The sequence below is a fragment of the Eleutherodactylus coqui genome, chromosome 3 (assembly GCF_035609145.1).
Source record: "Eleutherodactylus coqui strain aEleCoq1 chromosome 3, aEleCoq1.hap1, whole genome shotgun sequence".
Classification (NCBI taxonomy): Eukaryota; Metazoa; Chordata; class Amphibia; order Anura; family Eleutherodactylidae; genus Eleutherodactylus; species Eleutherodactylus coqui.
This window is the reverse complement of record NC_089839.1, coordinates 201,733,820-201,749,860: the sequence shown is the minus strand read 5'-3', so window position 1 is coordinate 201,749,860 and position 16,041 is coordinate 201,733,820. Positions and strand designations below refer to the sequence as shown.

Below are 16,041 nucleotides of genomic sequence, written 5' to 3'. Positions count from 1 at the left end.
ACAGCATACATAGGAATGAAGACTTGTACCACAAAATGGATCCCCCTGTTTGTCTTGTGTTTAGAAGCATACCCATTGTGGCCCTAATATTATGTCCATATTCACAACGGGGCCCAAACGAAAGGAGCAGCCGGTGGCTTTTAGAACAGACATTTTGCTTGGAGGAGTTTTAGGCCTCATTGCCCACTTGTAGAGCCCTTGAGCGGCCAAAACGACAGAGGACCCCCACAAACTACCCCATTTTGAAAACTAGACCCCTTAACGCATTCATCTAGTGGTGTACTGCATAATTTTACCTCCCAGTTTTTGAATGAATGTGAGCAAAGCACATGGAAAAAAAATTTCATTTATATGTGTGCTATACAAAAATTGTAGACTTTCTCCCCAAAATGGATCCCCCCCCGTTTGTCCCGTGTTCAGAAACATACCCATTGTGGCCCTAATATTATGTCTGCATGCACAACGGGGCTAAAACCGAAAGGCGCATCAAACTTCGAATGGGTCTTAACTTTTACGTAATCGCCATTATCCATTGGATCACGTGACCGGAGACTGCTCACTGCGGCCTTCAGTCACTGCTCTAGGCTCTCAGTTACCCTTAGTAGACAGGATCAAGGAGACTTTGAATTTCCTGGGCGCTCCACAGCTTGCGTCTGCCATTTTGCTAATGGGTACATGCGCCAAAGTTGGGGAAAGGTCCCCGGATGAAGATCCCGCCGGGGGACATCGCCAGAGGCCTTAGGTAAGTAATCTCACCTCCCCTCACGGATCGGATCCGTGATTGGAGGTGAAACTTTGCCTTTTTTTTTTTTTTAACTTTTATGTGATCGCTGTTTTCAATTGGAAACCGGTGATCACGTGACCAGGGACCACGTACTGTGGGCCCCCGTGAAATCTCCAGGTTCTCGGCTACGTTTGGTAGCCAGGAGCAGGGAGATTTTAAATTACCCTGGCAATCTGCGGCTTTTGCACATGAGTCCGCCATCTTGACAGCGGGCGCATGCACAGAAGCTGTGCTAAGGCCTCAGATTTATCCGTGGACCTCAGTTACGCTATTTCATCTCTCCTCGCAGATATAATCTTTCTGGTGAGATGAAACTTACTCTTTTTTCTAACTTTTTAAAAACTTTATTTTTACGTTACATGATCGCTGTTATCCATTGGATAGCAGCGATCATGTGACCGTTAACCGCATACAGCGGCTCCCGGTGACATCTCTCTGCTCTCGACTACACATGGGAGCTAGGAGCCAGAGAGTTTTTAAATTTCCCGGTCCGCGCACCCTTTTGTGCACGCGCATGACGTCTTGCGTGCACAACGCGCCGTCGGGACCCGGGAAGTCAGGACACTGCGGGACATCGCGGAGAAGGCGGGTGAGTACTTTCAGCTGCGCTGATGGATCGGATCCATCAGGGCAGCTGAATCTTAACTTTATATTAACTTTTATATGATTGCTGGCAATCCGTAAATGCCGGCGCTCATGTGACCAGGGGAGGGGACCCGCAGCCTGGAATGGCAGCTGATTATAGGCAACTGCCAGCCCCCGTACACACAGACCCCAACAGGGTACTGAGCAAGAAATCACTGGTTGTTCTATTTCAGTTAGCTAAAACAAAACGACTACTGGAGAGACCTCTCACTCGGTGTAAACGGGAGTCGTGAAATCCTTGATCAACTGCCTGTTTGCAGTGAATGGAGTCGGGAGGCTGGAAGAGATCTCTGGTGCGCTCTGCCTCTATTCTCTGACAAACTATCGCTCGTGTGTAAAAGCAAAGAGCAATAATCATGGGATGGCCCATGTAAATGGTACCTTTAGATTTCCTGCAGCCCAATCAGTTCAGCAATCGATGAGGATTTTAGTGGACAGACTCCCACTATTCTCATATTAATAAAGAGTAAAGCATGCTATAATACTGCCCCCCTACGTACAAGAATATAACTGCTATAATACTGCCCCCCTACGTACAAGAATATAACTGCTATAATACTGCCCCCCTACGTACAAGAATATAACTGCTATAATACTGCCCCCCTACGTACAAGAATATAACTGCTATAATACTGCCCCCCTACGTACAAGAATATAACTGCTATAATACTGCCCCCCTACGTACAAGAATATAACTGCTATAATACTGCCCCCCTACGTACAAGAATATAACTGCTATAATACTGCCCCCCTACGTACAAGAATATAACTGCTATAATACTGCCCCCCTACGTACAAGAACTACTCTAATACTGCCCCCCTATGTACAAGAACTACTCTAATACTGCCCCCTTATGTATAAGAACTACTCTAATACTGCCCCCCTATGTACAAGAATATAACTCCTATAATACTGCCCCCCTATGTACAAGAATATAACTCCTATAATACTGCCCCCCTATGTACAAGAATATAACTACTATAATACTGTCCCCTATGTACAAGAATATAACTACTATAATGCTGCCCCCTATCTACAAGAATATAACTACTATAATACTGCCTCCTATGTACAAGACTATAACTACTATAATACTGCCCCCTATGTACAAGAATATAACTACTATAATACTGCCCCCTATGTACAAGAATATAACCACTATAATACTGCCTCCTATGTACAAGAATATAACTACTATAATACTGCCCTTTATATACAAGAATATAACTACTATAATACTGCCTCCTATGGAGAAGAATATAACTACTATAATACTGCCTCCTATGTACAAGAATATAACTACTATAATACTGCTCCCTATGTACAAGAATATAACTACTATAATACTGCTCCCTATGTACAAGAATATAACTACTATAAGACTGCCCCCTATGTACAAGAATATAACTACTATAAGACTGACCCCTATGTACAAGAATATAACTACTATAATACTGCCCCCTATGTACAAGAATATAACTACTATAATACTGCCCCCTATGTACAAGAATATAACTACTATAATACTGCCCCCTATGTACAAGTATAGCTACTATAATACTGCCCCCTATGTACAAGAATATAACTACTATAATACTGCCCCCTATGTACAAGTATAGCTACTATAATACTGCCCCCTATGTACAAGAATATAACTACTATAATACTGCCCTCTATGTACAAGTATAGCTACTATAATACTGCCCCCTATGTACAAGAATATAACTACTATAAGACTGCCCCCTATGTACAAGAATATAACTACTATAAGACTGCCCCCTATGTACATCTACAACTAAACTGACATACAGCCAAACATGGCTGGAAAAAAAGTCTGCCGTATTTTTGGGTGACAGCAGCGCCGCCATGTTACGCTGTGAATGGCTGATAGTAAAGAGTCTCTCTGCCGAGGAGATAAGTATGTGCAGGTTGTAACCAATCCCGTTTCAGGGCAGTGGCTGAAGAAGAATGTCAGGTATGTGCTTAACAAGAGGACGCAGCTCTGCCGGGAAACCCGAAAGTCTTTGGATTGTGGAATTTGGAGGAGGAAGAAAGACATGAGAGGTCACAGGGAGTGTAAAGATAATGAAGATGTTACTCACCGTTCACAGCTGCATCTGTTTTTTTGTCCGACTCCACAATTTTTGGCTTTGTTGCCTGAAGGCAAAGAAATAAAATACAATTTGATGAGTGACTAATATATAAATGGGGATAATAGGTTATCTGTGGTGATCCGGTAGAGGGGGATGGGTGGGAGTAGAGGCACTGTATAGCTAGGAAGACTCGCTACTCTGGAGCCAGGAGAGAAGAGTGGCCACCCATTGGAAGTGATGTGCTGGTGGCCGTATTGGTTGTCACCTAGCTTTCCTAGGAACAGACAACACAGAAACACCCCAAACATATGAATATACACGAAAGGCCACTTTATTAGAGACCCCCATCAAGTAGTGCGTTCGATGTTCTTTTGCCTTTGGAATTGCAGCAATTAGTCAGTGATAAAATGGCTCTGCAGGAATATCGGCCCCTGCGGACAGGAAGCTTCTTGTGGTTGCTGCAGATTAGATGGAGGCGCTGACATGCTTTGACCAGCTGACAGAAGGGGTCATCAATTCATGCTGCTTGCAGTGCTGTGTGTGATGTGCATGTAGCACAGCTGTGTGTCGCATTGCGCCACAAGAAACACTGGTACTGGTGGTTTCCATCCACAGGATCGCCTCTCGCTGGACACGTTTCCTTGATCACGCCATGCTCAGTATACTCTCCACACTGTTGGCTGTGACATCCTGGCTCCAGCCTCATTGGAAGTCGCTCAGATCGCTGGATTTTCCCATCTAATGTGGATTCACACTGAAACTGATCCACAGAGAACTGGTCACGTGATCTCATGCTGCACTCCGGGGTCACGGGGAGAGTCTCCATACAGGGAAGCGCCAAATCGTGAGAGAGCCTTTTAATGTATTTGACTAAACAGGGCAATTCTGGGGATCTGACACAAGATCAGCATTAGGCTGGGCTCACACAAGTGTAACTTCACCGTGTATTACGCAGTGAATGTAGTCCATGAAGTTATTTTCATTGCTCCATTCACACTTGTAAATATTCATTACGCATCATACGTGCACTAAAAAAATAAATAGAACCCTGCAGGTTCTATTTTGCTACATATAACACGATGGAGCCCATTATTGTCTATGGGCATGTAATCAACCATATGCAGCGATATACTGGCTCCACAGCGGTAAAACGCTACACGCAGCGTTTCACACTAAGGGCTCATGTCCACGGGCAAAATGAGATTTAAAATCCGCAGCGGATCTCCCGCGCGCGGATCCGCACCCCATAGGGATGCATTGACCACCCGCGGGTAGATAAATACCCGCGGATTGTCAATAAAAGGAATTTTAAAAAAAATGGAGCATGAAAAAATCTGGACCATGCTCCATTTTCGTGCGGGTCTCCCGCGGGCTTCTATTGAAGCCTATGGAAGCCGTCCGGATCCGCGGGAGACCTAAAATAGGAATTTAAAGAATTTACTCACCCGCAGCGGACCGGGAAGCTCTTCTCTTCCTCACGGCCGCATCTCCCTTGCTTCGGCTCGGCGGATGTGCCCGGCGCATGCGCGCGGCACGTCGACGACGTGCCGCCGGCGTAAGGAATTCATCCGCCGGCCGAAAAAGAAGATCCGGCCGTGAGGAAGAGCAGAGCTTCGCCGCCCGCTACGGATAGGTAAATTCTTATTTATTGTTATTTTCAGCGCTCATGTCCGCGGGGCAGGAGGGACCCGCTGCAGATTCTACATGTAGAATCCGTAGCGGGCCCGATTTTCCCCGTGGACATGAGGCCTTAGCCGTGTGAGCCCAGCCGAAGGGGCAGAGTGGCCATCAGTGGATTGCTTGGTGAGGCTCACATAGGCATGAGCTGCAGCCCTGGCCTTGTATACTTATTTTTACAGCACCCTCTTGAAGTAGCTGGGAGATAAACCATCAGTGATCATTGTTCCAGGGAACCTCCTAGATAACAGGATCATTGTGAACCTCCTAGATAACCCACCCATAAAGAAAACCGTCTGCTCCCTTTCCATAGAAATGATTCATTCTCTTATCAGGCATTTACTTACAGTAAATGGGAGGAAGTGAAACTAAATAAATACAGCTCATAATCCTAAATGAAGATCTCTCAGGCTCATCTAGAAAATGACCACTAGAGGGCAGCGCAGCGTACGGGATGGCAGCTTCTGCCTCGAAGTATATGTTCTATGCACTAAATTATGAGGCTGGGGTGAAATATTGACTTTGGGCTGCACAACACCAAGAATGCAGCGACATCATGCAGTGAAGACGGCGTATTTTTCACGGTCCAAAACTGAATACGCCTCTGTGTGAATATGGCCTGTGGCTAGAGCTACACGGGGACTTTGGCCGCAACAGTGCAACCCCTGCAGCATCGCACCTGAGGGACCTTGCACTGTCAGGCGCTTTAGCACCAGTCCCAGCGATCCAAGAGGGAGGATCGCCCAGTGAATAGAGGCAGAGCAGGACGGAGATCGCTCTGGCCACAGTAACCAGGCAGTCATTCATAGATCAACAACTGCCTGTTTACACGGCCCATGTGCTTTATTTTTATACCTGCACAAAACATCATTCAGTCGCTGTGGGCATTTACACAGAATGATCATCATTTAAATACACGCGATCCAACAATAACCTGAATGATCATTAGGTCGTGTAAAAGGGGACCCCCAGACAACAAGAAATCAAGCCTTTTTGGAGGTCCTTTAATGTGAAGGTCACAGTCGTGGCAACCTGTTCGCTACAAAGCCACCACATAGACTTCTATCATGGTGCAATGTTGCAGGGTTGCAGGACCCGTCTTGTAGCCCCTGCCTATAATAATTGCGTAACTTCAATGCAATAGGAAGTAGAAGTCAAACCAACCATAGTTTTAGGTTGTGCTACATCACTGTACAGCCGCAGCTCATTTACAAGTTTGCTGATTGCGGGCCATTTTGGCTATTGTCTGGAGCCATCAGTCCTGGCCGCGCCGATATTCTTCCCAATTAGAAAAGTTTACCATTTACCAAGTTTGCAAGACGGGAGGAGTATTCGTAAAGTTTTTCTTCAGTAGGTGCGAGAAGAGTAATGGTCCTTCTGGGGGGAATCTGAGCAATTATAGCTCACTGCAAACACAGAATTCGTTCACTTATGAACTGCCCATTTATTGTGAATGGAGACTGACAAGTCAGAACGGTCCCGGCCGCTCCGCCTCCATTCACCGAGCAATGCTTGTTCCCATTTAAAAGCACAGAAATAAGTAATTATCGCTGGGGCGACCTGTCTGGCAAATTTATGCAAATGGGAAGATGGAACAATATAGCTACAGTGCCACCTATCACAAGGTAGCATTCCTGCAAGTTAACCCCTTAACGACCGTCCATAAGTCTTGACAGCAACCTTTAAGGTGCTTTATTCTCAAGCGCCACCTTTTGAAGGCAGCTGCATGAGAAGCCTGGCGCAGGTCTCTCGTACCAGGTAAAGGGTGCTCGGCTGTGGGATGACAGCCTGATACTTGCTCTAGGGCTTCTCTCACACAGGAGGTAGTAAAAACACAGCATTTTTAAATGTGCTCAACGCTGTTTTTAATGCACCCCATCATTGCAAATGATGGAGCGTTTAAAAAAAAAAAAAAAAAAAAAAAAAAAAAAAAAACAAACACACAACTTGGCAAAAAAATCGAGTTTTCCCTATCTTACCTTACAAAAAAATAGAATAGAAAGTGATCAAAATGTTGCACGGATGCAACAATGAGCAAAAAATTATCGCTCATGTACATGACCTCATTCAAAAGAATAGGGTTCATGGTCGTGTGAGATCTGTGCGCCTCCCAACGTAGAATTCTCATATGATTTTCTCGGCCGTGTGAAGGCGGCCAAAGGAGAAACTTCACCTTACCATCTCCTAAGGCTGTAAAATATATATGTTCCTATTTCATGAACTCCCCGCACAACAGCCGTTTAACTTCTCCATCACGACTGCAAAAATCTACGCAGTCCTATTATAATAGCTGCCTTCACCCAGTATTACCACTACTACACCACAGCTGCAGGAATCCTGCCCTTCCCCCTCTAACTACGCTCTACTGATAAGTGGTTTATAGCTCTGCGGTTTATACAGCTACTGGTTCCTACAAGCAGATGGTAAATAGCTCCGCTTCTACATATGGAGCCAGTAGTCTCCATTAGGAAGCGCTGGAATAGCAATTCCTTAATACTTCATTACTTACACACTACTGAATATAGGACACACCATATAACCCCTTTATTAACCCCCCCGGCCCTCTCACGATTGGCGCTTCCCTGTATGTAAATTCCCCCCGTGACCCCGGAGTGCAGCATAAAATCAGGTGACAAGTTTTCCGTGGATCGGTTTCAGTGTGAATCCACGTTAAATGGGAAAATCCAGCGATCTCAGTGACTTCCAACAAGGTCTGGTCATAAGTGCCAACTAGCCGGGCCGGGATGTCACTGCCAACCGCATGGGGTTTTCTCATGTAATACTGTGGAGAGTAAATCGAGAATAGTGTGATCGAGAAAAAAAAGATCAGGCGAAAGGTGATGCTCTGGATTAAAACATTACCACCGAAAGGCGTCAGAGGAGGATGTCAGGAATCTTTGTGATGAACAGGTTCTACATAGTCAGGAGCAGCCGACTACAACACTGGGGCTCCAGTTAATTTATCCAAAAGCACAACTCACTGTTCCTTAGAGCGGATGAGCTATAACAGCAGGCGACCAGTTCCAGCACCATTGTCTTAGAGCTCTTCCACACAGGCATACTGCGTATTACGTTCCATGAACACGCAGTATATTCAAGGTCCAAAATATGCCATTTCCCTTCGTATTTCTGCCTATTGGTGTTTTAACACATGTAAAACACAAAAAATAAACAAAAAAAAAAAAACAGAACCCCCCCCCCCCCCCCCCCACACACACACAAATTCCTTTGATTTACGCAAGCCGATTGATTTCAATAAGCGATTTCTGTGTGCAACACACACCAAATAGGGACATACGGTCTTTCACGGAACTAAAAATCGCCCAAAAAATAAGCAGCCGTGAATGAACCCATTGGAAACAAAGGGTTCTATTCAGAGCATAATACGCACGTAGTTAAGTCCGTGTGAATGAGCCCCAAGAGTAGCAGAGAGGAGAAACGAGCACAAATATGTATCACCGAGCGGTGGAGAAACAACTCCTGGTCAGATGGATCCAGATTTCTGTTGCACGGTGCTGATGGGAGGTCAGAATTTGGCGCAAGCAGCATGAATCAATGACCCCTTCCTATCAGCTGGTCAGAACATGTCAGCACCTCCATCTAATCTGCAGCGACTACACGAAGCTTCCTGTCCGCAGGGGCCGATATTCCTGCAGAACAATTTTCATCAACTAGTGAGATATGCCATGGCAAAGTGCTGCGGTTTTGAAGCCCAAAGGAGTGAACCTCACTACCAGTATATAAGAGACTGTATTCCAGTGCATCAAAAGAACAGCGTTCCCCATTACAACTTGCCTACCATATTGTAGACAGGTGAGTGCTTGCTGCGTGAAGTGCAGGCGGTGACATCAGTGATTACACACACATTCTTGTATTACATGACAGGTAATTAACTCTATGAAGACATCCGCCGATGCAGCGCCTCACTACTAGAAGAGGTTAAATCGATAAGTCACGACCTACAGAGAGCTGTTTTACTGCCGGAGGATCAGACTGATGCCTCCGATGGAGGAATGTTAAAGAACTGGCTGGGGGGGTCACACAAATCACACATTTACTGTCAGAGGCAACAGGTCAACAAAATACCTTGGGTTTCTTTTCCAGATCGGCTTCTGTCTTGGGGCCAAGTAAGTGCAGAACCTGCGGAGAGCAAATGGAGGGTCAGAGGTTAATAGGCGACAGGTCAGAGGAAGCTCTGAGAAAACCCACCAGGAATGCCGATGCGAAATCTTTCACCCCTCGTAAAGTTATTCTAAGCAATTATGTAGCCAACACAATTGCAGCTCTTCATGAAGACACTCCATCAACTAGGCAGGAGGGGGATAAGCAGCTGCTGGAGAGATCACCACTTATCTTCGAACACAGTGAAAGAATGGAAATCACCCCCCCCCCCTCCCCAGTTACCTGCATGTCCACTTCATTCTTAATGGTTTTTCCATCGGCCCACTTGAGTCTGTTCCTTGCCTCTCCTAGAAGGATGAAGACATAAGATGGATCAGATATGGTTACTGCATTTAACCCCTTAGTGACGCGACCGATTTTGGACCCAAGGACACGGGATTTTTGAGGATTTTTATCTCCCCATTTCAAAAGCCGTAACTTTATTCTTCCATTGACACGGCCATATGAGGGCTGGTTTTCTGCGTGATGAGCTCTAGTTTTCATTGGTACCATTTTTGAATACATACAATGTATTAATCATTTTTCGGAGGGCAGTGAGGGAAAAAAAAACCAACAATTCTACCATTGCGGTTAGAGGTTTGTTTTTTTTCCACAACACTAATCATTCAGCATAAATGCCATTTTTTTTTCCGCGGGATGTATCATTATTACAATACCAAAACTATATTATATACACTATTATACACATAAAACCACACATTTATTTTTTATGTTTTTTATTGTTAAAAAAAAAAAAAAAACACATTAAAAAAAAGGAGGAAAAATAAGAGCGCAAAAAATGTAACATTTATTATGTCCGTTAGGAGATTTGAACCTGCAATGCTAGATTTGCTCTGATAATGCATTGCAGTAGTACTGCAGTGGATTATCGATCAGCACAGCGATCACAGGCCATGGCAAAGTGATAATACAGTCTAATACATGCAATTTCTAAAAACAGTAGCCGGTTCCCTTTAGAACATAAATAAAGGATGGATGTAACTCACCCATCAGTAGACCCATATTAAAGCGGTAACGCTCCGCCAGCAGCTGCTCTTTATACTTCTGGAGGACAGACTCTACCTAAAGGGAAAAAAAAGAATATAACTCAGGATAAGTAATGTATGTACACAGTGACTCCACCAGCAGAATAGTGAGTGCAGCTCTGGAGTATAATACAGGATGTAACTCAGGATCAGTATAGGATAAGTAATGTATGTACACAGTGACTCCACCAGCAGAATAGTGAGTGCAGCTCTGGAGTATAATACAGGATGTAACTGAGGATCAGTATAGGATAAGTAATGTATGTACACAGTGACTCCACCAGCAGAATAGTGAGTGCAGCTCTGGAGTATAATACAGGATGTAACTGAGGATCAGTACAGGATAAGTAATGCATGTATAGAGTGAGGACATTTCGGTAGATTATAGATCTTGCAGCCATACACTTGCCTGACTATGCATGGTTATTTCAATAGAGAGGGGATAAAGCCAGTGCAAGACACATCGGGCAGCAGTTTTACTCTTGTGAGAACAGAGGACCAGGTAATCATGAAATCAAATCCGCCAAACAGCCAAATATACATTATTGGGCTTTACAACGTCATAAGACTGTTGGCTGTAAACATTCAGCGTACGGAGAGCCGATGACTTCTGCTTTGCTGGAAACAAGTGGCGATTATTGGAATTTCTGGATTGTTAAATGCCAAAAATCACAATGTGTTGAAGGTTACAAGAAAGCAGCAGGTCCAAATACTCACCGCTTCTTCTATCTGCTCCGGTGTCACCGTAACCCCAACTCCACATTCTCTTTCAAAATCGGCAGTATCGATGGGGTCCAGGGGATGGCTCTTCACATATTCCAAGGCGGCTGGGGATACAGAAGAATGAGATGGAGGGATGGGGCGGTTGGCACACAATAAAGCGCCACAGGGAGACGGAGAGGAGCAGGTAATGGAATTAGGAGGACAGGGAGCTGGATGTTTCTGCACGCTGATCCTCCAAGCAGCTAATTTAACGTTTAACACAGAGGGTTAATAAAAGGTTTTTGGAGAAACGCTCCGGGACACAAAGAAAGGAACGTCTCAGTATCCTGAGGTCAGCCTGCGCGGACGAAGACATCTCTGTACGGACACACAATACATACACTGCTCAAAGAATGCACCCTTAAAGGGATTTTCAAGGCAGTGAAAGCTGTCAGTGTTGGGATACACCGGGGGTCGGAGCGGAAGCTGCTGCTCCAACCTGTATAGTGACCGGCACTTACAATTGTAGGTGCAGCTCCCATTCAAGTGAGACCACACCCAGCCTGCAGTTACAAGTGCTGGCCACAACACAGGAGTCGGCGCAGCAGCTTCCATTCCAACCCTGGAGTATCCGGACTCTGACAGGAGACGCTGCATGGAAAACCCCTTGAAGTATTACAGTACAACCCCAAATCAAATAGGCTGCTATTACATAGCAGTGTTTCTTCCCCGAAAAACGCAGGCAGAGAATCCCCATTTGCAGCCGGCACCCGACTTCTCGTTCAGTGCCAGCTGCAACCAGCGTCTCTCTGCCTGCATTTTGCAGGGATCGCTGCAGTATGACAGCAGCCTAAAGGCTCAAACATGTGTATTCAGCTTTGGTCTGTGAAATACACTGTTTTCATAGACCGCTACGGTGTGTATTTACTGCGCATTTTATATTGTTTGTTGCTGGCAAAAAATAAAAATTTTTACATGCGCAAAAAAAAAAAAAAAAAGCAAGCCTACCCCACTATTTTGTGTACATACGCAGTGAGTATATGCATCATGTATATTTAGGCGATCTCATTCCCTTTAATGGACCAAATAGGGCACGCTGCGTTGTTTTTCAAGCACATCTAAATTCCAGGTCTGAATGCCCCAATGCTAATCAATGGGGTTTAAGCACTGAGTATTACACGCATATAAAATACACCAGTGTGAATGAGGTGTAAGGCTGCCTTCGCAGATTTTGTGCAGGTCAGCAACATGTGAACGCACTCATAGGGTGCCATTACACAAGCGCTAACGGGAAGCCACTAGACCTCACGTTTTTCCCGCCCGGCAATAAGTGCCATTACAGGTTAATAGTGCTAATTGGTCTAAGTACAGGTGCTGCCTGGCAATTGTCAGGAAAACGCGAGAGCTAGTGGCTGCCGCTATCACTCACGTAATAGCAGCCTTACACTTCAGTTATGGCAATCTGTCCAGTTAGGAAGAAGCAGCGATTGGGAATAAACTTCATCTGCTTTAATATAAGTGAAAGTGACACCAGGAGCCCCAGAGAGGCGACAGCAAAACACCCGCGAAAAGGGACTGGAGACGATTCCTCTCTCCTCCTTCCTGACTGAATCTGCTCTAGTCCTGCTGGTGTTACTACTGATACATAAGGGGTACCTGCAGCCCCATCAGGCTGTACAGGTGGTCCCGCTCCTCTAGGTTGGCACATCCATACATGCCGGGGGAGCAAGGAGGTTTGCCGCTTCACCCAGCACAAGAGCATGGAGCTGATAGCATCAACCCGGCATCAGGACCACAGAAAGAGGAGTGTTACAAAATGATGTCCGGTGACTACTGACCAAACGGTCATTCAGGAGGGCCTGACATCCTGTAGTCGGACCTGTGCTTATAGTCCAGCATCGGGCAGCTCAGTTGGCATTCACCAGAGGACACCAAAATTGGCAGATCCGCCATTGGCGCCCCGTTCCCTCCACACATGACAGCAGCTCATCACTGAGCGTTTGGTGACGTGACAGGAATGTTATGCTGCCTGCATCGTCAGCGTTCCCTTAACGTTTTAACTATACATGGTCAGAGATGTATTGAGGGGGGCAAGGCTGTCTATAGATTACATGTGAGGGGGGAATACTGGAGATTAGAGATGCGTGGGGGTGGAGAACAGGTTGGGGACGGCCTTGGATATCACCGTTATTATCTTGAGCTGGTCTTTACGGACAATTGGCAGAGGGGAGAGGTGAGGGAGTAATGGTATCATTACACAAGGCAATTATCACCAGTGTAATCACTAGAAACCGCTAATTTGGGCGATAGTTGTCCCATGTACATGCTGCCACCAACGGGCACCAAGTAAGAAATCACTTACTTGTAGGAGTCATTCGGTTTTCAGTTCACCTAAAAGCCCAGCGACTAGCAGTAGATGATGGACTGCCTGCTTTCAGTGACTGGAGGCAGACGGACAGAAGACATCTGTGCATGTTCACCCTCCAATCTCTGAAGGACTATCGCTCCTGGGTGTAAGCACTGTAGTAATAGTCAGTGGGATGGCTGTTGGGCGCTTATGAACCTGTCAGTCCCATGTTAAAGGGAAAAGATGGATTATCTGAGCAGCAGAGTTGGGACTGGAGGGCAACAAGAGCGATGGATGGGAGGCCACAGAGAAGGAGGTTGCAGTAGTCTAGATGGGAGATGATGAGGGTAGCACTAGTATTTTTGTTGACTTGGGATTGAGAAAAGTTCATGTCCGAGAGACCTGTATATGCAGCCTGAAGGGCAGGTCAGAATCAAAGGTTACCCCGAGGCAGCGGACTAGTGGGGCTATTAATGCTGATCTCTTTGTATTGTGTTTGCCAGTAAATAGAAAGATGAAAAGCGACATTCCTCAGTTGTTCTTACCTTTTAATGGCCAACAGATAACAACTAGTGGCTTTCAGGACTACTTAAGCCTCTTCATCAGCCAAAACATCTAAAGAGTCACATATATACACACACAGAAGGACATAGGACTAGTGCAGTAAATAAGACCCGTGATGGAAAGCAGGGCCCTCTTGACGGGAGGAGCAGTAAATGGAGAAGTACATAGATAAGAGTGTAAAGCTTTTATTGTCCTGCGCCTTTTATGACCCAGGAGGTCGGAGTGGTAAAGGACATAAATCCATGTGACATTCATTCCTAATGAGTGTAAAAGGTAGATGGTATAATACCTCTGTAGCGCCACCTATTGGAATGGGACTTCCCTATAAGTCGATGTCTGACCAATTGTACACCAAGGAGGGATATAACCCCATAACAGCTGTCTGTACGTGGCTATCTTTACCCTCTGGTTTGGCCTATACCCTTCGTCTTCTTACAAGGTCACACATTGACTTATAGTGAAGTTACTTCCAATAGGTGGCGCTGCAAAAGCATTGTATTAGTCATCATCTGCATGCCAAGTTTCCCAGAGGAGCACTACATGTCCTATAAGTCACCTTACGCCTACTTGGCACTCTCCACAAGGAGTAACAGTACCCCTCCCAATTTGAGCGTGTTGCAGGTTGTCATTAATTTGTACTCCCAGATTCTCCCATTTTCGAGATTAGACATTACCGGTAAGGTCAGTTTCACACTAGCGTATTATGTGTGTGTAATACAGACGAGCATCTCAGTCCGGGTGCGGGTGCAGGTGCAGGTGCACTAACCCGAATTCAGCATCATCAAGCTTGGTTAGAACCCCAATGGTCCGGCTGGGACACTTTCCCTATACTATGGGCACATAAATGCACCCGTAACACGCTAATGTAACCTTAATATCAATATTTTCATGAGGTCATGGTGAGGACTACAAAATGTTTTCCTTCATGTAGAACTGTCTTTTTTTTTTGTTGCATGACAATGAGAATTCATTCTCAAGTTTCTGCCCTGATTCATCTACATAGTGGCCACCAGTTGGACATATGATACATACAATTAAAGGGGTTGTCCAGTTGTAAACTTACTGGTAGCCAATCCTCAGGATAGGTCATCAGTAGCAGAAGATCAGCCGGGATCTGCTGCCCAGAAGACGAACAGCTGCACCAAGCTAATTTTTTTTACAAGAAGCAGACAGCTCAGTTCCCACTGCAGTGGCGATTCTTGGTATTACAGGCAAACTTTCCAATCACTTCAATGGGAACTTTGCAGGTAATACCAAGTCTTGCGGCGGACCCCTTTTAAGGTGAACTTAAAATCCATAGTTTAGCTGCACAGAAATAAAATATCTCTCAATAGACAGCAAGCCGTGATCTCTGTGGGAGTCGGCAGATTACATTGTATTCAGCAGGGAGTCGCATTAAGAACAATGCAGCTGTTTGCACAGCAGGGCGAGTGACTAATGACATGCTGGGCTCTGCAAACAGCTCTTGAAGGCCCTTTTACATGCAAATGAAGATGATAAAATGTTAATGGACATTAGTGTCCATTAACACTTAATACAAAAAGATCACTAAAACTTTCAATTGTTTCAAAGATTATCTTTGCCTGTAAATGGGCCTTTTAGTAGAAGTAAAACTGGTTGTCTGCTCATGTGGGTATGTGTTTATGGGAGGGATTATCTGGCCAGCAGGATTCCATTGTCTTCTCCATGAGTAAACAATGTACTCATTATGTATGCAAGGCATACACAATAAGTACATTGTTTACTACCCTGAAGCTGCTCCAAAGACTGAACAATTTCCATTCACATGAAACAAGTTTTGAACTGCCTGGCGACTATTTTTATGCCGGCTAAAAACCAGTGCTAAAGTCAAGTGAACGAATAGCACACGACTGCCCACATTTACATGTAACAATGGTCACTCATTTCTGAATAAATTGTGAGCGACAATCGTTGCATGTAAACGGGCCTTAACTCGGGCGCATCAGTTAGAATATGGACACCCATCTGTGTGCTATCCGATACAGACGGACGCTGCACAC

At 45.2% G+C, this 16,041-nt stretch overlaps 1 protein-coding gene across 1 annotated transcript in view; it reads right to left on the bottom strand.

Annotated features, from left to right (window-relative positions):
* The window catches only part of QARS1 (glutaminyl-tRNA synthetase 1), a 65,244-nt gene that overhangs the window by 38,018 nt on the left and 11,185 nt on the right, over positions 1-16,041 (bottom strand). Inside the window, exons 3-7 of the mRNA XM_066596788.1 lie at positions 11,125-11,234; positions 10,369-10,444; positions 9,605-9,669; positions 9,287-9,340; positions 3,533-3,587 (exon numbers count right to left, since the gene is read on the bottom strand). Coding sequence (XP_066452885.1) covers positions 3,533-3,587; positions 9,287-9,340; positions 9,605-9,669; positions 10,369-10,444; positions 11,125-11,234 — 360 coding nt within the window. The remainder of the gene's footprint in view (positions 1-3,532; positions 3,588-9,286; positions 9,341-9,604; positions 9,670-10,368; positions 10,445-11,124; positions 11,235-16,041) is intronic.